This window comes from Podarcis cretensis (assembly GCF_951804945.1).
Source record: "Podarcis cretensis genome assembly, chromosome: 16".
In the NCBI taxonomy this organism is placed as follows: domain Eukaryota; kingdom Metazoa; phylum Chordata; class Lepidosauria; order Squamata; family Lacertidae; genus Podarcis; species Podarcis cretensis.
Genome location: NC_137186.1, coordinates 44,333,543 through 44,355,711, shown reverse-complemented (window position 1 = coordinate 44,355,711; position 22,169 = coordinate 44,333,543). Strand labels below are relative to the sequence as shown.

Below are 22,169 nucleotides of genomic sequence, written 5' to 3'. Positions count from 1 at the left end.
CTCCTCTTTTCTCGAAGCTAAAATGTTCCGAACACTGCAACCTTTCTTCATAGGGGGGTTGCTCTACCCCCTCAATCATTTTAGTTGACCTTTTCAGAAATGACCTTTCATGTTTTAAGGGACAATGGGGCTCCCTGTGTGGATTCTAACCCTTGCTGAGAGCTCCCAAGTGGTGCAAGGCAAGATTTCACCCAGGTCACTCATTCACACCATTTTGGAGATTTCCCTTGCCATTCCTTGGAAAGTCCTTTTACCCCTCCCTTGGCCTGCACCAGCCATTTGCTCATTCCCTTTCCTCCCACTTAAGTAACCCTCTCCTATTTCATTGATGTCTCTTCACTGCAGGACAGGGATCCCTGCGCAAGTGTGAGCAGGCCCTGCAGTTCGAGATCGCCCACCAGCTCGGCCAAGACCCCGTCCGCTATGATGCCACTGGCTGGGTGAACAAAGCCAAGTGGAACCTCTCAGTGCAGAATGCCATCCAAGTCCTGCAGGAGTCGAAAATGTAAGTTCTTCTGTATGCAGAATTCCATGCCAGAGGCAGCGCCAAACTCAGGTCCTGGGGGAAGTTTATGTGTTTAGTTTTATTTCATGCAATTTATTTATCACTTGATATTGGAATTTGAACTCCTCACCCAATAAAGCTAAGAGGGAGGAGATGCAGTCATTCATATTGTGCTTCAGAATTAATTGATTAAATTCAATGCCCAGTGGTGTGCTGATGGCTGGTTTTATAAAAGGGGTCAGCATCGGGGAGAATTGAAGGCCCACACAAGGACAGGAACACAAGTGGAAACTGCTATTAAGTCATGATGACATGGCAGTCTCCCATCACCATGATTCATAAATAAGTGGAACTTATTCAGCTATGTGTTGGAAATGCCCCAGAGCAAGAGGGAGATTGCTATCACATATGGTGGGGTTGTTAACTAGCAAAAAAGGTATTGGAATTTAATTTAAGTACCAAGTGGAAAATATATTAGGAGATGCAATCCCACAAGACCCCAATTTTTTGTTAAATTATATGAATGACTTGGTAAAAGCAAGCAGAAAAAATAGTCTTTTATTTACAAGTAATAATAATAATAATAATATAATAATTTATTATTTATACCCCACCCATCTGCCTGGGTTTCCCCAGCCACTCTGGGTCGCTCCCAGTTGAATATTAAAAACACAATACAGCATTGAATGTTAAAAACTTCCCTAAACAGGGCTGCCTTCAGATGTCTTTTAAATGTAGGATAGTTGCTTATTTCCTTGACATCTGATGGGAGGGTGTTCCACAGGGCGGGCGCCACCACCGAGAAGGCCCTCTGCCTTGTTCCCTGTAACTTCGCTTCTCACAGCGAGGGAACTGCCAGAAGGCCCTTGGAGCTGGACTTCAGTGTCCGGATAGAACAATGGGGGTGGAGGCACTCCTCCAGGTATACTGGGCTGAGGCCGTTTAGGGCTTTAAAGGTCAGCACCAACACTTTGAATTGTGCTTGGAAATGTACTGCAACCCAATGCAGGTCTCTTCAGGAGGCCACAGAGAATCCCATCTCTAAGGGAGCAGTCAGGAAAAATGGGGGAGGTGGTGTTGCCCCAGAGGGAGAAGAAGCACCTTTGCAAGGTAAACTGAGGCAGAGGCAGTGTCACCTAATTTTTGGAGGGTGGTGGGTAGGGCGAGGACACCTCAGCCAAACAGCTTAGAACATTTTAAAATTTAATTTAATTAATATCTGCAAAATTAGTTCTGCATCTCTGCCCATTTAGCACTTTCTCCCCTTTCTCCGCACTGGTTGCCTTCCTTCCCTTAATGAACAATAGAACTTTAATTGGAATTGGAACATCCCCTGGGGATTTGAAAGCTCCATGATTGGAGGGGAAAGTGATTCGCTTTCAGAAGGCAGCCTGTGGCCCCTGGTCCTCCTCCCATTAATCCCAAAAAAGGAGGAGGAGGAAGAGGAAGAAGAAGAAGAAGAAGAAGGAGAAGAAGAAGAAGAAGAAGAAGAAGAAGAAGAAGAAGAAGAAGAAGAAGAAGAAGAGGCTTAAAAATGTACATTTATGGTTGGCTGGGAACCAGCTAGGAATATTAATTCCATAAGGTGAAGATCTAAGGATGTTAATGTTTAAGTTAAATTTCATTTATGGTTGGTTTCCTCTTTAGCCCCACGCAGCCTCTCCCAGCTGGAGAGGTTAGCGCGGCTACGGCAGAAGCCTCTTCTGCCTGCGTGCCTTTCCGCTGCTCCCCGACCTGCTCTTTGGGGCTGGCCGGGGGGTTCCCCCCCCCAGCCCCAAAGAGCAGGTCGAAAGGAACCCGAAGCCTCCAGAGCACAGCGGGAACTCCCGCCGCGCTCCAGAGGCTTTGGGTTGCCTTCACTGAAGCCTGGAGAGCGAGAGGGGTCGGTGTGCACCGACCCCTCTCGCTCTCCAGGCTTCCAAGGTAGCCACATGAAGGTGACTGAAGGCACCTTGAACAGCACCTTCTGCGCTGGGCAGAGAGGGGGAGATTATTTTTCTTCTTCTTCTCCCCCTCTAAAACAAGGTGCGTCCTATGGTCGGGTGCGTCCTATAGAGCGAAAAATACGGTAAACCTTCTGACGGTAAGAGCTGTTTGACAGTGGAATGGGCAATGGAGGTTTTTAAGCAGAGGCTGGATGGCCAAGTGTCTGGGGTGCTTTAGCTGAGTTCCTGCATTTCAGGGGGTTGGACCAGATGACCCTTGGAATCTCTTCCAACTCTACAATTCTATGATTCTAAGTGAGTGGGGCATGTGGAGAGGAGCAGCAGGAGCTGAGCCCTGCTGCCTCTGCTGCCCACAGCAACTCCTGGACGGTCTTCTTAAATGATTAATGGGTCATGTATAATGACATCACTCTTGTGACATTGCTAGGGGCTGCCCCTTGGTCTCAGGTTTGGGCCCTGAAATCTCAGGCTCTGGGATGCTTCTGACCTTGCAACCCTATTTTGGAGATGCACAAGGATCTCCCTCCCTCCCTTACACACACTAACCAAGGCCCATCTTATATCATACAAGGGCAGCTCTTAAGGTTGGGTGATGCATTTCCCTCTCCACAGAGACCCTCTGAAGAAACTATTTCTGTTGCGGTCCAAAGTGCCCCTGATATGCCGGTCTGTTGCGGGGCTGGAGGGGAACTCCCAGCAAGCACTGCAGCGAGTTGGCTGTGTGAGGAAGACTTTCACTAGCAGCTTTGCAGCTGTGAAGAAGAAGTCTGTGTGTGCTCAGATCAAGCTTCAGCTGGTGAGCGAAAGGGTTGCCTAGAACTGGCAGAGGGGCCCAGGACTTTTTTATGCATCAAGTCCAGTTTTGCTTTAAGTTATTCAGTTATTACGCTGTTGTATGCCCCCCAGTCCCCAAGTGGCATGAGGCTCCAGGGGTGCCTGCACTTTCCCGGGGTTTGGTTTCCTTGAAATGAAGTTCAGCCATGTCAGTGTGAAAGTCTTTAGGCTATAGGGCTTTATTTTCACATGTATACACCTGAGCACAGGATGTATGGGTCCATAGTGTTAACTCCCCAACAGATTTTGTTTCCCCATAGGGTTCCAGGGGACCCCCAAACTCACAGCTTTGAATCTCCAATTTCCAGCATGAGCCAAAACTCTTTCCCCCACCCCACACGTCTTGGCTTATTGTTCTCCCCACAAGGATGATGTGGCATCCAGCCAAGTGAGGTGGGAAATGCCTGCCCATTTTCCTCTATGGCAATAGAGCAATCACTTTGGGCAAGTAAATGACAGTACTTAACTGGCGAGCCAAGGGCTTTACCTTAACCAAGGAACTACTATGACTGGTTCAGCAGGTTTCCTCTCATAGATTCTAACCCCACACACAGTGGATCACAGATTTGGGATCTGCAATCAAACCAATACATTTATCCTCCCCCAACCTGGGGCCTTCCATATTTTCTTACTTGAACTTCCATCAGCCTCAGCATCATACAGCTGTGCTGATAAACCTCTGGAGGGCACCACGTGGTGAAAGTTGATGTAAAGGTAAAGCGACCCCTGACCATTAGGTCCAGTCGTGGCTGACTCTGGGGTTGTGGCGCTCATCTCGCTTTATTGGCCGAGGGAGCCGGCGTACAGCTTCCGGGTCATGTGGCCAGCATGACTAAGAGCAGCGCACGGAAACAGAAAGTTGTCGTACATACCATATTTACTCAAATCTAATGCTCACCTTTATTGGCCAAATTACACTGTGAAAATTAAGATGCCATTAGATTCGATGGCACATTGACATTCACTAGCAAATACTTTTTTTGGTTTCAAGGTTCTGAAAATTGAGGTGCGCATTAGATTCGATGGCACATTAGACTCAAGTAAATACGGTATTTTGGATTTGATCCTTGGTATTTTTCCAGGGAGTGTTCAGTTGGTGAGCTTTTCCCATTCTATGATTTTTTTAAAGAGTATTATGCACAACGGTTTGTAAGAGAGGATGGAGGCAGCTTTTGAAACCCCACCAGGGAAAACCAAGTAACGCTAAGAGTGTTAGGTTTTTATTATTTCTCCAATGTTTTTTTTTAAAAAAACAACAGCATTAGCAACTTGAGAGTCTGATTGACAAGGCAGAAAACAAATATTTTTCTATTTGAGTGTTTCTAGATGCTTACCAGTTCCATTTACTTGATGCCGCTTTTTCTGTGAACAGACAGTGGTCTTAAGAATGTTATCTATGTGGTTTTTATTGCTGCTCTGGCTGATTTTATTATTATTTGTGTGGTTGGCTTTTATTTGAAACTTTTTTGCTACATTATGATGCTTTTTATCCCTGTTTATTTTATTGATTGATTGCATTTATATCCCGCCTTCCTTCTTCCAAGGAGCTCAAGGCACATGTACTGTACCTGCTTCTTCCCGCTGCATGTTATCCTCACAAAAACCCTGTGAGGTGGGTTAGGCTGTGAGTGAGTGACTGGCCCAGGGAGCTCCATGGCAGAGTGCGGATTCAAACCTGCACTTTGCAATCAGATGCAAAAAGTGGGTGGGTGGATGAGAGAGTAAGAGAGAGAAGTGAAAAAGAGGTTGACTATCCAGAGTTCCCTGTGAAGAGGGATTGATCGTTGACCCTCTCTGGAAATTGTAACTCTGGAATAAGAACTTTTGTATGGTGTGAATGTGGTCTATAATCTTCAAGCAGAAGATCAGGAACTCAATTCCTTTGTGTTTTTCTCCACTTCCGTAGGATTCTCTCATCAACCTAGTGAAGAGATCCCAGATTCACTTTGTCCATTGCCTCATTGCGAGAACAGAAATGGACAGAGAAGGAGGCACCGTTCTGCAGTCCTGTCTGATGCCAGGGGGAACAGCAGCAGGATGGGACATCTCCGCCCTTCGAGCCCAGCTCTCCGGGGGCCAGATATTGGATGCATTACGGCTCAGCAGGATAGGTGCAGGAGGGTTTCTGTTGCATGGAATGGCTGGGCATCCTGCATCTACTCACTGGGTAGACATTTATAAAAAGAGGCATGGCATGGAAAAAGTGGATGAAGAATATTTTTCTCTCACTCTCTCATAACACTTGAACACATGGACATCCAAAGAAGCTGAATGTTGAAGGACTCAGGACAGATGAAAGAAAGTCCTTCTTCATGCAGCACATAGTTAAACTGCAGAACTTCCTCCCACAGGAGGCAGTGATGGCCACCAGTCCAGATGGCTTTAGAAGAGAATTAGTCAATTTCATGGAGGAGGAGAGGGCTATCGAGGGCTCCTAGCCAGGAGGGCTTTGCTCTGCCTCCACAGTTGGAGGTTGTAATGCTTCTGAATGCCAGTTTCTGGAAGCCACAGGAGGGGAGAGGGATGTTGTGCATGGATCCTGCTTACAGATTTCCCGTTGAGGCCACTGGTTGGCCACTGTGAGAACAGGATGCTGGACTAGATGGGCTGCCTTTTGCTTGACCTAGAAGCCAGACTCTGTTTATGTTCTTAGGGTGCTTGACTCGGTGCAGGGAGTGTTACAGCTCCTCTGCAGCAGGGCAGGAGAACCTGCTGCCCTCTGGATGTTGTTAGACTCCCATCTCTCATCAGCCCCAACCAGCATGGCCTGTGGGCAGGAATGATGCAAGTTGGAGGGCTGTAGCATGAGTAGAGAATTGTATCCAGCCAGTGGGCTGGATTCCTAAGTACCCCATCTCCTTGTGACCCAACCTTGGCAGGTGGGTGGGACTGATGACACTGGGTGATTGACACCTGTCAAAGTTCCAGGATCAGCTGAGTGGTGGTGAAGTCAACCTACTTTAAAGAGGTGCTTGATGCACCAGTTTCATCACACTGCACTGCAGGGAAGAGAGAAGGAGCATGGAAAGGAGACGGTTCATCTTTGCTCTCAGTTTTATGTTTTCATCAGATGTGTGAGGTCTTTTCTTTTGTTTTCTTGTAATAAATTTTATTAAGGTTTATAGAGAAAAATAAAAAACTTTATATCTTCCCCCCCTTTTAAACCAAACTAAGACTTTTATCTAGATACAGTGAAAACATAAAAAGGGGAGGAGAGAGAAAGAAAAAAAGAAAAGGAAAGGAAAAGAATAGAAAGGAGGTTAAAAGAAAAAGATAGAAAAATAAGATTTAGAAAGTAAAGTACTTCTGCTATATAAAAACAGTATTCACTTTGTCCAATCCAATATAACACCCAACAAAGCCACTTTCTATACACAAACATTATGTTCAATCCTCAAATCCAAATATCATTATTTCTTTTTCTTTTTCATGCAAAAAGTCTATGACAGGTTTCCAGTCTTTAACAAATGTTAATAATGACTTTTCTCTGATTAAACATGTCATTTTCGTCATCTCAGCTAAGTCTCTTAGTTTTAACAGTCATTCTTCCATTGTTGGAAATGATGGGTACTTCCAGCTTGGTGCCTGTAAAGTTTCGCAGCTGTGATCATATATTGAAACAAAGTTCCATATTCCTTTTGTAATTGTATATCCATAAGTCCCAGCAGACAGAGTTCTGGCTCCAGTTGATAATTAATCTTAAATGTTCTCCATATCAGTGTATGTATTTCTATCTATTTTTTTTTTTTTTTTTGCTTTATGTGTCCACCAAGCATGATAAAATGTCCCTTAATGTTCTTTACATTTCCAACAAATATTTTTATAATATAGTTTCTAAATAATTTCTTTTAAAAAGGATTTGTTAGGTCTTGAGGATTTGCCAGGTTTCTGGTGGGTTGGTTTGGATAAGCAAGGCAGTCAGAGCACTAGTTGCTGGTGGCAGTGTGGAAGACCCACATTCAAATCCTTACTTAGTTGTAGAACTATTTGAGACTGTTGGTGTTTGATCTGAGTGCATGTCACAGGTTCCTGGGGCTTCCCAGAAGGTTGCCAGGGGTTCCTGATAATGAAACATGAACATATTAGGGATAGGTAAAGGTAAAGGTACCCCTGCCCGTACGGGCCAGTCTTGACAGACTCTGGGGTTGGTGCGCCCATCTCACTCAAGAGGCCGGGGGCCAGCGCTGTCCGGAGACACTTCCGGGTCACGTGGCCAGCGTGACAAAGCTGCATCTGGCGCAGCACACGGAAACGCCGTTTACCTTCCCGCCAGTAAGCGGTCCCTATTTATCTACTTGCACCTGGAGGTGCTTTCGAACTGCTAGGTTGGCAGGCGCTGGGACCGAGCAGCGGGAGCGCACCCCGCCGCGGGGATTCGAACCGCCGATCTTCTGATCGGCAAGCCCTAGGCGCTGAGGCTTTTACCCACAGCACCACCTGCGTCCCATATTAGGGATACCTGTGTGTAAAAAAATGAAAACCCTAGTGACAATAATGTAGAAAATGCATTATGCTGGGGAAAATTACTTGCAAAAATGTACATATGAAAATATGCACTTTAGGAAAGATACGCTCTCAAATTTGGAGGGAGACTTTTTAAAAATTAAAATTGCAAACTGTTGTGGGAATGTGGCAAACTGAATTTAAGATTATGAAAATGAGAAACTGAAAGAGAAACAGATGGATTTGCCCGTCTTTGGGAGGTGGCCTCAGTGGCTTCTTATCCTCTGGCAACTGAGTGAGCCTTGGGAGGAACCAGACTCTCCTTTGCCAAATCTGCTCAGCCCCTCAGCAAATGCCCCTTTTGCTTGCCTTGCAGGGTACGCGGATCGTATGGTGCGCATGCAGTTCCGACACCAGTTCCAGATCCTGGCTCAGCCAATGATGAAAAAATATAGCTCAGCCTATGAGATGACAGATGAAAATAAGGTGAGCCATGGGCGGAGGATGAGCAAAGACACCACAGGCAGCAGAGGCACTTTAGAAATATTAATATATTTCAGCTAAGTTGCTGCTGTTTTTGCTGCTGCTGCTGCTGCTTATAACAATAACAATAATAAACAAATATTGCTTGTTATATAAAGGTTCAGAAATGTGCTTCCATATCATCATTCACCTGAAATATTGTTATTTACCTGCTATTATAGCTGTAATAGCATTGGCTCATCATTGTGTTATGAAGGTGCCTATCTAATAAAAAAGAAAAAATAAATGGGAAGAAAAAGAGATTGTTATATAAGGAAGACCATATAAACAGACATCATGAAACCATCTGTTAGAATATTAAGAACCTGTTAACATAAATCCCTTAAAAAAGGGGGGGGAGGAGAAATATATCTATACTCAAAAAAGAAAGTAATATATATTAATATGGGGGGAAATCACTGAAAAGATAACTGAAAAGGAGAATCAGAAAATACAAATTGCATAGTTAGATTAATTGCAGACAAATTACAAGCTAAAAAATTCATGTAAGATTAAAGTAATTCCAAATTCTATTAATTCAACTCCCTCCCCAGTTATACTGATTAAATCAGACAAAATGGATTAAATAAACGAGAATGAATTAACTTCTATTATTATTATTTATTATTTCTGTGTTAACTTTTACTACTAGGTGACATTAATAATCAAGCGGCTGTCAAAAAATACATTTCTCCAGAGAGATCAGAGGCTATAATATAAGCAAACAGCCACTTACAAAGAAGAAGAGGAGGGATGAAGAACAGTGGCTAAATTCTTGAAAATTCACCCCCCCCCCCGCTTCTGCATAATGGAAGCCTCTGTGCAAAATTGATCTCCTTCTCCTAATTTTCTGAGGGATTTTGCAAGCTCCTTCACAGATTCTTCCCCCGCTTACAAATCCCAATTGCAATGAGGCTGTGTGTGAACCAACTGCTCTTTCTGATGTGTATTCAGGGGGCATCACACAGCTGGGAGCTGAATTGCAGATGTGTGTGTGTGAGAGAGAGAGCATGAGAGAGCGCTGCATGGGCAAAGGCTGTGCATGTGCATTTCATTTAAGACTTCAGGTTTCAAAAAGAAAATCTTGACAGTCAGAAAAGGTCAATGTTGTTACCTGGTGCTGCGGGGAAATCAAGGGTATGGGTGGAGGAAAGCAGCTTGTCCCTATTCTTAGTTTCATTCTTTCATTGGAAGTTTTGCCAGGCTGTTGGTGGGTTGGGCTGGTTACATAAGGCAGGCAAGATAGTCATGTTGGTCCCACAAATGTCAGAATTCCCTTGGTCCCGTCACATCAGAGGCACGGTGAGAGCAAGCCTTTCCTGTGGCTGCTTCCATGCTGTGGAATCCCATCCCAAGAAAGGCTAGACAGGCTCCCAGTTTCTCATCCTTCTGCCAGCAGGCTAAGGACTTCCTGTCCAGACAGGACTTTGGAAACTGAGGTGCAGACAGTCCTGAACACTGAGCATCTGTAAGGTCAAACTGCATTTTAATTGCTGATTCTAAATGTGTTTTGATGTGTTTTAACTATTATTTTTTAAGTGGTCTGTTCTTGAAGACCCATGTTCAATCCCTTTCTTACCTATAGAAATCTTTGGCTCCGTAGGTGTTTGATTTGACTTCTGTCACAGACTTCTGGGGCTCATTGGAAGGTTGCAAGGGGTTTTGGATAATGCAGAGATCAATAATGGGGGACAAGCCCCCATTCTCTCCCCCCCCCCCAGCTTCTGCTTATTGGGTAGAAAAGGGGATGTGAAGAGTTTCATTCCTATGTCTTCTCCCTTTCTCTTCAGGCTCTGGAGGAGCTCATCCAGGCCCTCAATTTGGAGAAGAAGACCATTGCTGTGGGTCGCACTCAGGTACAGGGGAAGTCAACGGGGGTCCTGAGCTCACCCTGTGATGAATGCCAGCTTTTGAGTTGTCCCTTTGGCATCCCCGACTTTTATCCTGCTCGGATCCTGTGGCTTGATTTTCTCTCTCTTTCTTTCTGGGCAGGTGTTCCTGAAAGCTGGAGTCCTCTCTAGGCTAGAAAAGCAGAGGGAAAAACTGGTGTCTCAGAATCTGATTTTCCTCCAAGCAGATTGCAAGGGGTTTCTCTCCCGTCAGAAATATAAGAAATTAAAGGTAACCTCTTCTTTGAAGATTAGCAAAGCCAGGGGTTGTTGTCATGGTAAATGTTAACATCTCTTGGGATGCTGCTGAGCAAATCCACCACCACAGCTTCTTCATAGCTGTGATTCTGCTGTCGTAAACAACTTTGGGCAAAAAAAAATTAAAAATCAATTTTTGTTTTTTTTTTTTTTTAAATAATTTTTATTGCATTTTTCACAAAAAAGAACAAAAAAGCAAATTTTCACAAACATTATAAACAGAAAAATTTTCACAAACATTACAAAAGAAAGGAAAACATAGACAAAAAAAAAGAAGAGAAAAAAGGAGATTTTAACATAAAAAAAACAAAAAAGAAATCCCTCACTTTCCAACTATAACCTTCAAAACCTTATTTTCCTTACTTCCACCCGCCTCCCGATCTTGTATTCTATGTAATAATTAGTTCAGCAAGCTCAATCTTTGTTCATTTTGATTCTTGATCCCTCCCTTTGTGCTCTTATTTAACTCAGTCACTAGAACCCCTTCTTTCCCTTTCAATGTCCTCAACATTCAAAGATTTTACAGTGTTTTTGTAGATAGACTTTAAACTTCTTCCAGTCCTCTTCCACCTGCTCTTCTCCTTGATCTCGAATTCTGCCAGTCATTTCAGCCAGTTCCATATAGTCTATTACTTGCATCTGCCATTCTTCCAGAGTGGGTAGATCTTGTGTCTTCCAATACTTTGCGATGAGTATTCTTGCTGCTGCTGTAGCGTACATAAAGAAAGTTCTATCCTTCTTTGGCACCAATTGGCCGACCATGCCCAGAAGAAAGGCCTCTGGTTTCTTCAAGAAGGTATACTTAAATACCTTTTTCAGTTCATTATATATCATCTCCCAGAAAGCCTTAATCCTTGGGCACGTCCACCAAAGGTGAAAGAATGTCCCTTCAGTTTCTTTGCATTTCCAACATTTATTATCGGGCAAATGGTAGATTTTTGCAAGTTTGACTGGGGTCATGTACCACCTATATATCATTTTCATAATATTCTCTCTTAAGGCATTACATGCCGTGAATTTCATACCGGTGGTCCACAACTGTTCCCAGTCAACAAACATAATGTTATGACCAACGTCTTGTGCCCATTTTATCATAGCAGATTTTACCGTTTCATCCTCAGTATTCCACTTCAACAGCAAGTTATACATTCTCGACAATATCTTAGCATTGGGTTCTAACAATTCTGTTTCCAACTTTGATTTTTCCACCTGGAAGCCAATTTTCCTGTCCAAATGATAGGCCTCTCTTATTTGAAAATAATGTAACCAGTCTCGCACCTTATCCTTAAGTTTCTCATAGCTTTGCAATTTCATTTTATCTCCCTCCTGCTCCAGAATTTCCCAATATTTTGGCCAGTTAGATTCCATATTAAGCTTTTTTAAGGCCTTTGCTTCCATAGGTGAGAGCCACCTAGGGGTTTTATTTTCCAATAAATCTTTGTATTTCATCCAGACATTAAACAATGCTTTCCTGACAATATGGTTTTTAAATGTCTTGTACACTTTAGCCTTACCGTACCACAAGTATGCATGCCATCCAAAAACGTTATCATATCCTTCCAAATCCAAAATATCCGTGTTTTCAAGAAGTAGCCAATCCTTCAGCCAGCAAAAAGCTGCTGCTTCATAATATAACTTGAAGTCCGGCAGGGCAAACCCCCCTCTTTCCTTTGCGTCAGTAAGAATTTTGTATTTTATTCTGGGCTTTTTGCCCTGCCAGACAAATCTAGAAATTAAAAAAAATTAAAAATCAATTTTTGAAATACGGGAACCCTAGCTTAAGACTCCCTAATGAAATAGCATCCAGCACCTGTGAAGGCCATCTGCTCCATTCTGAACCAGCTCTTTTCCTGCGTCAGTTACTTCAGGGGCTTCCCTTGCGCTTGCTTTGGAAGCTGCAGTTGGCTACAGCACGATTGCAGAGAGGAGGGAGGCCTTGTCAGCATATCATTCCTGTGCTCAGAGGTCTGCACTGGGTGCCCATTTGCTAGCGGGCCAAGTTCATGGTGTTACTGTTACTACATAAAGTCCTTAACAACTTGGGATCAGTTTAGCTGCCAGATGCACCCACTCAACTGCTTTCATCTGCAGAATTGGCATTGTTCTGGGTGCCCCATAATCCCTGTTCTGCATTTATAAGAACTCTGTCTTTTAGTGTGGCAGCAGCTACACTTTGGAACTCCCTGCCTAGTGCTACCAGGCAGGCGCCTTTGCTCTGCTTTTTTTGGCACCTGCTAAAAACATATTTGTTTAGGAAAACCTACCCAGATGTTTACAAAGTCTACTGTTATTTTAACATTTTGAAAGTCTTAAATTATTGCTATTATTTTTTCTTATTGATAAGTTCATTGTTATCTCCTTTTTGTAAATCACTTCAAGCTTTTTATAAAAAGCAATCAAGCAGTGTATAAATGTTATGAAATAAATAATAGGGAGGAATTGTGCTGTTATGCTTGCTCCATCAGCACAAGCATTTCTGTTTCCCAGACAGAACAATCTCCCCTCTCTTCTCTGCCCCATGCAGTGTTGGGGGTGGGACTGGGCGGAGGGAATGCTTGCTGCCACTGTTTAGTAGTTGAACCTGAGCCCCAGTGCCCAGGCTAGCCCAGGGCAGAGTTCCCTCTCTCCACAGCTGCCTGGGATGGTTTGCTCCCTCTGGGCTCTGAGGGGGACTCCTGCTCTCCTTTCAGATTCAGCGTTTGGCTGCTCGGTGCATCCAGAAGAACTTGGCCATCTTCCAAGCTGTGAAGGGCTGGCCCTGGTGGCAACTGATGTGTGGCATCCGGCCACTGTTGAGCACCAGCCTTGCAGAAGGTCAGCTCCGAGTCAGAGAGGTAGGTGACAACTGTGAAGGACAGGTGAGGACAGACATGGTGAGGTAGACCTCTGAGGGGTTCTGCTGGGACTCCCATAAGCCACAGAGCAAAGCCACTGTCCATATCATTCTTTTCCATACTTTTGGCACCAACTCTATTGGGGAAATTGAATGAATAGAGATATGGAACTGGAAATTATAGAACCCCAAAGTCATCATGTTCAGTACTTCAGTAATTACTAGAACAGTGCTTAAAAGGTGCTGTCTCAGAGGGCCCATAGATCTGTGACAGGCAAGGGAACTTCCTTTGCATGCAGAAGTCCCAGGTTTGATCTGCAGCAACTTCAGTTAGAAGGATCAGGTCACAGGCTGATGCAAAAGAGACAATTTCAAAAGGATTAGACAAGTTCAAGAATGTGAGGGCTGTCACTGGCTACTGCCCATTGCAGTTTTGCTTCCACAGCTGGAAGCAGCAATGCTTCTGGACACCCCAGGAGAGGAGAGGGCTCTTGTGCTTGGATCCTGCTTGGGGGTTTCCCAAAATAGGCATCTGGGTGGCTACTCTGAGGTCAGGATGCTGGCCTGTTCCCGCAAACTGTTCTTATGTTCTGATGAAATACAAATAATCTGAGCCAATACAAGGCATCTTTGCCTGCCTGCCTGCCTGTTTATATCTTACCTGTTGCCATTTGACCAACCAGCCAACTGCTGAACCTAAAACATTTTGTAAATGAAATATGTCACTTTCCCTTCATCACAGCATCCTGTCGCATTGTGGTGTGACCAAGCCTGACAGAACCCATGTGGCAAATGAATAAGTGGACTTGATTCTCACTGGCAAGTCCCCAGGGGCTAGTTTACGTTTTGCCTCAGTGGTGTCCCCAAGTGCACCCCATTTAATTTCTCCCCTCTTAGCAGTAGGTGGCTGCCGCCCAGCACTTTGCCCTTCAGTGGGTGATGGCTTCCCACTTCCCAGCAGCCAAATGGGCTGGTTGTTGAGGATGATAGGAGCTGGGGCCGAGCCACCCCTGGGGGGGGGGCACAGGACTCTCACCCTTGCTATCCACCCATAGCAACCTCAGTTTTCCTTATGTAGCTAACATGACACCATGGAATGCTGACTCCTTGTGGAAAAAGAAATGGAGAATGGGAAGGGAAGTGAATAGAACAGCTGCTGGCTGGACACTTGAACAGGAGCATTCAACGCTGTGGGGTTTTGTCACAGTGCCAACGTCTGCTCACACTAAGTGCAAAACCTCTCTGTCAAGGCTGATGCTTGGTGGTCCCATCGCCTCCAAGACTCATTGCATGAAGTGGGTGCAGCATTGGTGGTGCTGTTGAAGTCTACATTGTGGTTGTACCTGCACACACCCCAGACACACAACTAGGGATCATTGAAGCACACAACTGCATTCTCTCTCTCTCTTTCACACACACACACCTTCCATAATGTGATGGTGACTAGTAATCAGGGAATTATTCTGTGACCATCCTGTCACTATGTAGCATGTAGAACTGGTGGCGCTCAAGGACGTAATTGTCTAGGATAGTGTTGTCATTTATGCATGGATGTTGTATTCTGCTGGCATCTGTCTCTCTCTGGAGACAATGGAGCAGGGTTCCTTGGCGGGGGGGGCGGTGTTGAGATCAAGCTGTTAGAAGGTTACAGAGCCTTCTGGGGCTGTAGAGACCAATGCAGGAGAGACATGTTTTGTTTCAGCCGGGGCAGAAGAAGGCATCCAGTTGTGCTGCTGCAAATGCACCATGGCGTTTCTTCTCTTTGCAGTTGTTCCAACTCTGGTCACCTGTTTGTGTGTCTCCTGGCACTGTCAGTTGTCTGCAAGGGATTCCCACATGGCATGGTTGATATTGCCAGCCTTCATGTCATGTTTGCAGACATCTTTGTAACACAAAGTTGGCCTGGTGCCTGAAGTCAGCTCCACATAGTGCACGTCCTTGGGGATCCTGACATCTTCCATTCTGTGGATATGACCAAGCTAGTGTAGACATCACTGAGACAGGAGTGTGAACATGCTGGGAATGTGGGCTTGTGAGAGCACATCCTTGTTTTGCACTTCCATAAAGCAACGTGCTCAACACACAAGCCTGCTAGACCTTCATCCTGGTATTGGATGCTAGCATCACATTCTCCCATACCCTGTTGTGCTCATGTTTATGTATAGTTTCTATCCATACTGCACTATCAAAGTACATCATGAGGTACAGCAAAGCAAAAGGGGGGTATCTACCTAAAAGGAGCATACAGTCAAAGATTTTACAGTTGAGAGGGGGAGAAGTACAGAATCAAAGTCTATAAACAAATGGAGGGTACAGGAAGGCTCAAAGAGGGTGTGTTTTCTTCTTTCTCCCCATTTTTAGGAGGAGTTGGCATTGCTGCGAAAGAAATTGGAAAATTCAGAACTTTCACGGCAGGAGCTTCGGCAGAGCACAGAACAGCTGGAAAGCAAGGTCAGAAATAGAAACCGTGTGAGGTTCTGTCCTTGCTTCTGGTTGCAAGGTCATAGATTTGTAGAGTTGGAAGGGAGCTCAAGAGCCATCTAGTCCACTCCCTGCAATGCAGGAATCTCAGCTAAAACCTCGGCTTGAAAACCTCCAATGAAGGCAGTGGACTCTTCCTCACTGGAGGTGTTTAAACAAAGATTGCTTTTTTCTTAATTCACACAACAATGATTCAAGCTGGTCCTTATAAGAACAACTGTTTAGGAATTGGCGTTTGAGAGTGATTCTCCCCTGCCTTCCTTCCCTGTTCCTTTCTGCTTTTTAGTTTTGGGCCTGCAGGCAGGCACTGTCTTGTTTTTGCTGGTTGTGTGTAAGCTGCTCTGAAAGATTTTTTTGGGTGAACATTTATTTAATTTAAATAATTAATTTAATTTAATTTAAATAAACATTAAATAATTTATTTAATGCTCTCATTAAATAAATAAAATGAAGAGACTTGCTGAATCAACCTGAAAAGGCTCATCTGCAGCAGTGGCTCCCAACCTCCTTTGGGAGAACAAGTTGCAGCAGTGAAACTGTGCTTGACATGGTTGTACATCGAAATGTGACAGGCCTCTTGTTGAATGCAACATGCATAATAATTACTCCTCTGTTTTCCCAAACTTTGGATGGCAGAGCCTGCAGGGATGGGTGGCCCCGGCAATTTCAGTTTCTGTCCATTTTGTGCTTTTCTCATCTTAAGTTCAGATCTGCACAAAAATGTAAAGATAAGGCACCCCTGACAGTTAAGTCCAGTTTTGAACGCCTCTGGGGTTGTGGCGCTCATCTCACATTACTGGCCGAGGGAGGAGTTTTTCTGGGTTATGTGGCCAGCATGACTAAGCCGCTTCTGGTGAAACCAGAGCAGTGCACAGTTCACATTAAAAAAAAAGAGAAGTCCTAATGAAAATTCAGCAGCTAAGAAGGAAAATTCAGCAGCTAGAAGGAAAATTCAGCACCTGCTAAGAAGGAATATGATTACTGATGAGTTGGAGCTTCCCCGAGATCTGTTCTTTAACACCAAAGACTACCAAAAAGACTGGCAGAGGGGACATGAAAGAGATTTAAGAGCCTTGGACTTAAGATCTCCAGGTTGATGGTTTTCCGAGATTGATGGAACTATTGCCAGGGGCCGAAACCGGGGAGGGGAGTTGGTGAAAGAAAATTGGGAATTTAAAATGTATATATTATAATTTGTTTTTTTCTTTTTCTTTTAATGAGAGATGGGGAAATCGTGGAATGGATTTTTTCTGACCCTAGGGGAAACGTTTCAAGAATAAGTTTAGATATATAAGTTTTAAATGAGAAATGAGATTAAATAAAGTAAAAGTGGATGGTTAATTGGTGAAAGAAAGAATGGAAAACTACAGTATAATAAGATAAGATATAAGGATAAAAATAAGGTGAAGGATTTGCTGAAATATCTATATGAATTAGAATACAAAGAGGGGAGGTGTGAGGAGGTCAAGGAGATAAGTTAAGAAAGGGAGTTATATTAAGGTTTAATTTGTTCTTTTGCTTTTTTTTGTTTTTTGGATTGTATCTTTTTTTTCTTTTTTAGCTGTTTTTGCTTTTTCTATTTTCCTATTTTTATTTTTCTCTTGGATATGTTTTGTCTTTATATATTGTGTTCTTTTTTGTAACCTTTTAAAACTTGAATAAATATTATTAAAAAAGAAAAGAAAATTCAGCAGCTTTTAGTGTGCATTTCTCCATGGCAACCCTGGGCTGTGGAACTCCTTCCCACAGAGGTGCATCTAGCACCTTCATAATACAGGCTGGATTTACACTGATCTGGAAAATGCTATTTAAAACACACTATTAATAATAAAGGACAAAAGTGGAAAGGACCTAACAGAAGCAGAAGACATCAAGAAGAGGTGGCAAGAATACACAGAGGAATTATACCAGAAAGAAACGGATGTCTCATATACCCCAGGTAGTGTGGTTGCTGACCTTGAGCCAGACATCCTGGAGAGTGAAGTCAAATGGGCCTTAGAAAGCACTGCAAATAACAAGGCCAGTGGAAGTGATGGTATTCCAGCTGAACTATTTAAAATTTTAAAAGATGATGCTGTTAAGGTGCTACACTCAATATGCCAGCAAGTTTGGAAAACTCAGCAGTGGCCAGAAGATTGGAGAAGATCAGTCTACATCCCAATCCCAAAGAAGGGCAGTGCCAAAGAATGCTCCAACTATCGCACAATTGCACTAATTTCTCACGCTAGCAAGGTTATGCTTAAAATTCTACAAGGTAGGCTTAAGCAGTATGTGGACCGAGAACTCCCAGAAGTGCAAGCTGGATTTCGAAGGGGCAGAGGAACCAGAGACCAAATTGCAAACATGTGCTGGATTATGGAGAAAGCTAGAGAGTTCCAGAAAGACATCTACTTCTGCTGCATTGACTTTGCAAAAGCCTTTGACTGTGTAGGCCACAGCAAACTATGGCAAGTTCTTAAAGAAATGGGAGTGCCTGATCACCTCATCTGTCTCCTGAGAAATCTCCATGTGGGACAAGAAGCTACAGTTAGAACTGGATATGGAACAACTGACTGGTTCAAAATTGGGAAAGGAGTACGACAAGGCTGCATTTTGTCTCCCTGCTTATTTAACTTATATGCAGAATTCATCATGCGAAAGGCTGGGCTGGATGAATCCCTAGCCGGAATTAAGATTGCCGGAAGAAATATCAACAACCTCAGATATGCAGATGACACAACCTTGATGGCAGAAAGTGAGGAGGAATTAAAGAACCTTTTATTGAGGGTGAAAGAGGAGAGTGCAAAATATGGTCTGAAGCTCAACATCAAAAAAACGAAGATCATGGCTACTGGTCCCATCACCTCCTGGCAAATAGAAGGGGAAGAAATGGAGGCAGTGAGAGATTTTACTTTCTTGGGCTCCATGATCACTGCAGATGGTGACAGCAGCCACGAAATTAAAAGACGCCTGCTTCTTGGGAGAAGGGCAATGACAGGCCTAGACAGCATCTTGAGAAGTAGAGACATCACCTTGCTAACAAAGGTCCGTATAGTTAAAGCTATGGTTTTCCCAGTAGTGATGTATGGAAGTGAGAGCTGGACCATAAAGAAGGCTGATCGCCGAAGAATTGATGCTTTTGAATTATGGTGCTGGAGGAGACTCTTGAGAGTCCCATGGACTGCAAGAAGATCAAACCTCTGCATTCTGAAGGAAATCAGCCCTGAGTGCTCACTGGAAGGACAGATTGTGAAGCTGAGGCTCCAGTACTTTGGCCACCTCATGAGAAGAGAAGACTCCCTGGAGAAGACCCTGATGTTGGGAAAGATGGAGGGCACAAGGAGAAGGGGGCGACAGAGGACGAGATGGTTGGATAGTGTTTTCGAGGTTACCAGCATGAGTCTGACCAAGCTGCGGGGGGCAGTGGAGGACAGGAGTGCCTGGCGTTCTCTGGTCCATGGGGTCACGAAGAGTCGGACACGACTAAACGACTAAACAACAACAACAACAAAATTAAAAAACTATAGTCCCCAATGCAATTTCTCATTGGCAACAGATCACTGCTCTGCAGTGCTCTCTGGTGTCACATTTTACCACACATTTTTAACATCTAACTCACCAGTATAGATTAGTCTACACTCAGCTTCTGGCAAATGCTCAAGATGCAACTTCGTGCCTCTGCCTCTGACACTTGGAAAACTACTGTATGTATCCAGGACCCACCTTATTTCTGTCATTTTACATGGTTTAAAACTGTTGATTGTTGTTAGCTGCTCTGAGCCCAGCTTCGGCTAGGGAGGGCGGGATATAAATAAAATTTATTATTATTATGGACTTCCGGAGGCGGCACGAAACAGCAATGGCGGTCCTCTTCGTGCTCTGAAGAGGGGCTCCGCAGAAAAGGGTCGTTCGCTGCGGCATAGCGGCGACCCATCAAGAAAAACCACGGGCAGAGTGAGCTCGTGGCCGTGGGACTCGGCGGGCGCCAGAAGCCCCCCCAGAAACGGAGAAGGAACCCCGTAAGGGGCTCCGGAACGTGAAAGGGGGAGCGGCGCTGTGAGTTCATCGCTCTTTCTGCGGGAAGCAAAGCCGCGCGGCTGCTGCTGCTGAGCGCCGACCTTTCTTCTTGGAACATCAGATTTGCAACTACAACCCGTGAGTAAGGGGACTTAAAAATTATCGGGACTAAAGTATTTAATTTGGCTGAAAACGGGAAACGTAACCAGGAAGTCCGTTTTCCGACCGTGCTAAAGAGATCAAAGCAAAGTTTGACAAGTGGGAAGCGCTTTGAAAGAACTATAAAAAAGATTGGATTATCGTGCAGACTATTGAACTTTTGGCAGGGATTAAAAGAGACAATTTCGGAGTATCTATGCTGATTTTCTGACTGGATCTTCCTTCTTCCTTTGGGATTTATAAATAATTGAAGAAACCAAATCTGTGGGCTGCCAGGGTAAAGAAGAACTGTCAAACTGCCAAACTGCTGATATTGTTTTTAAGGTTGAAAGTGTTGCATGCAAACGTTACACCATAGAAGAAATAGGGAAACTGTTTCTTGCACCCTCTCTGAGACTTTGTATTAAGTTGGGAAAAGCTTAATGCTAAAAAGAAACTAAAAGACCTTTTAGAACTTCAGTTGTTTCTTCTTTGGATTATTGGGACTGTAAAGAAGGAAAAACCTCTTTCTTTCGGTTGAACTTTATTACTCCCCCTAGAGGACTTTGGATTTATAATTTTCTGGGAACTATATTTTGTTTTGATTCTCTGCTGCCTGGTTGTTTATACTTTGGAACTGTCTCTCTCATGGGAACACATACAGTCTGACCTTGATACACAGACGGGATTGGAATGAGTGACGCAGGGAAAACAAGGCTGGCTAAAATAAAGGCAAAACAATTGGTACAAACAACTTTGACTTCCCAACCACGTAGATCATCTGTCCCAGCTGTTCTAGAAATACAAAAAGGGGCTGTTGAGCAGACATCTACAGGGGATATGGCTTCAGGAGGATCTGAAAAAGTTTTAAATCAGATCCTAGAACAACTGGCAATTCTAAATAAAAAGTCGGACGAACATTCGACTAAAATTGATCAAGCCACATCCTCAATAAATAAATTGACTGTACAGGTGGCTCAACACACACAAGCAATTGGGAATCTTCAAGAAGCAACAGCAGAGAATCACAAACTGGCTGAGGAAGCCAAACAAAAAGCAGAGGAAGCCAACTTGAAAGTTGAGGCATTAAAGGTGGAGGTGAAGCCGTTGCATAAACAGATTAGTGAACAGCAGGCCTACTGATCGATGACTGAACTGAGAAATCGGGAAAGCAATCTTAGACTTAGAGATATTCCAGAACTTGAACAGGAAGATCTGATTGGTTATCTGACATTAGAATTTTCAAAGTTCTGGGGTATTGAAGAGGATAAGGATTTTAAAATTGTGACTGCTTTCAGATTGGGAAGAGTGACGAGGAGGGATAAACCCAGAGACTGTTTGATCATTTTAAGATCTAAGCAAGAGAGAGATAAAATATTAGGCCTTCATTTTGGAAAATCACTTGACATCCACGACAACAGAGCTGAAATTTACAGAGACATACCAAAACAGCTTTTGGATCTTAGAGCGACGTATATAGAACTTGCAAAATTACTGAGAGGCAACTCAATTCCTTATAGGTGGGAGTTTCCTCAAGGACTATCTTTTAATTTCAAAGGAAAGAAAGTTAAAATTAGAACAGCAGAAGACCAACAAAAGTTTTTGAACGACCACGAAGAGGATCTACAGAAAGGGACAACAGGAGCCTGGCCACCGCCACCGCTTACACCTATACTGGCACCTACACCCTCGGGACCAGAGGACCAAAAGAAAGGGACGTCACCACAGGACCAATAGATTGACCCAGGATGTCTCTGCAGCTTCTTAGTTGGAATATAAATGGCGGAAATTCCCCAGAGAAAAGAAGAAGAATTTTTCATATATTGAAAAAAGAACAATTGGACATCATCTGCTTGCAGGAAACACATGTGACCAGGCTCCATAGAAAAGTTTTGATTAATAAAAGATTAGGCCAAGAATTAGGAATGGTGATTTATGCAAAGGAGAGCCTGTCACCAAAATTTTTATTCAAAGATGAGCAAGGAAGAGTTTTGGCTATTGAAATACAGGCCCAAGGAGAAAAATTTTTGCTATTAGGAATTTATGCACCGAACGAGGGGAAATCAGAATTTTATAGGAAACTGCATGAGACAATCCTGGACTATTTGGACTACACCAACATCATCATGATGGGAGATATGAACGGAGTGGTCTCTACAAATATGGATAAGTCACAAGACCTAAGTCTAACAAAAGATGGCAGACTACCCAAAACTTTTTTTGAACTAACTGACAATATGGACTTAATCGATATTTGGAGGACTAAGAATCCCTTAGGTAGAGAAGGAACTTTCTTTTCTGAGGCTCATCTGTCATGGACAAGA

General features: G+C 43.7%; 1 protein-coding gene across 1 annotated transcript in view; it reads left to right on the top strand.

Annotated features, from left to right (window-relative positions):
- MYO18B (myosin XVIIIB) overlaps positions 1-22,169 on the top strand; it is a 303,099-nt gene that overhangs the window by 117,666 nt on the left and 163,264 nt on the right. Inside the window, exons 19-26 of the mRNA XM_079957728.1 lie at positions 346-505; positions 3,064-3,247; positions 5,192-5,396; positions 8,105-8,214; positions 10,041-10,106; positions 10,243-10,371; positions 13,088-13,231; positions 15,592-15,681. Coding sequence (XP_079813854.1) covers positions 346-505; positions 3,064-3,247; positions 5,192-5,396; positions 8,105-8,214; positions 10,041-10,106; positions 10,243-10,371; positions 13,088-13,231; positions 15,592-15,681 — 1,088 coding nt within the window. The remainder of the gene's footprint in view (positions 1-345; positions 506-3,063; positions 3,248-5,191; positions 5,397-8,104; positions 8,215-10,040; positions 10,107-10,242; positions 10,372-13,087; positions 13,232-15,591; positions 15,682-22,169) is intronic.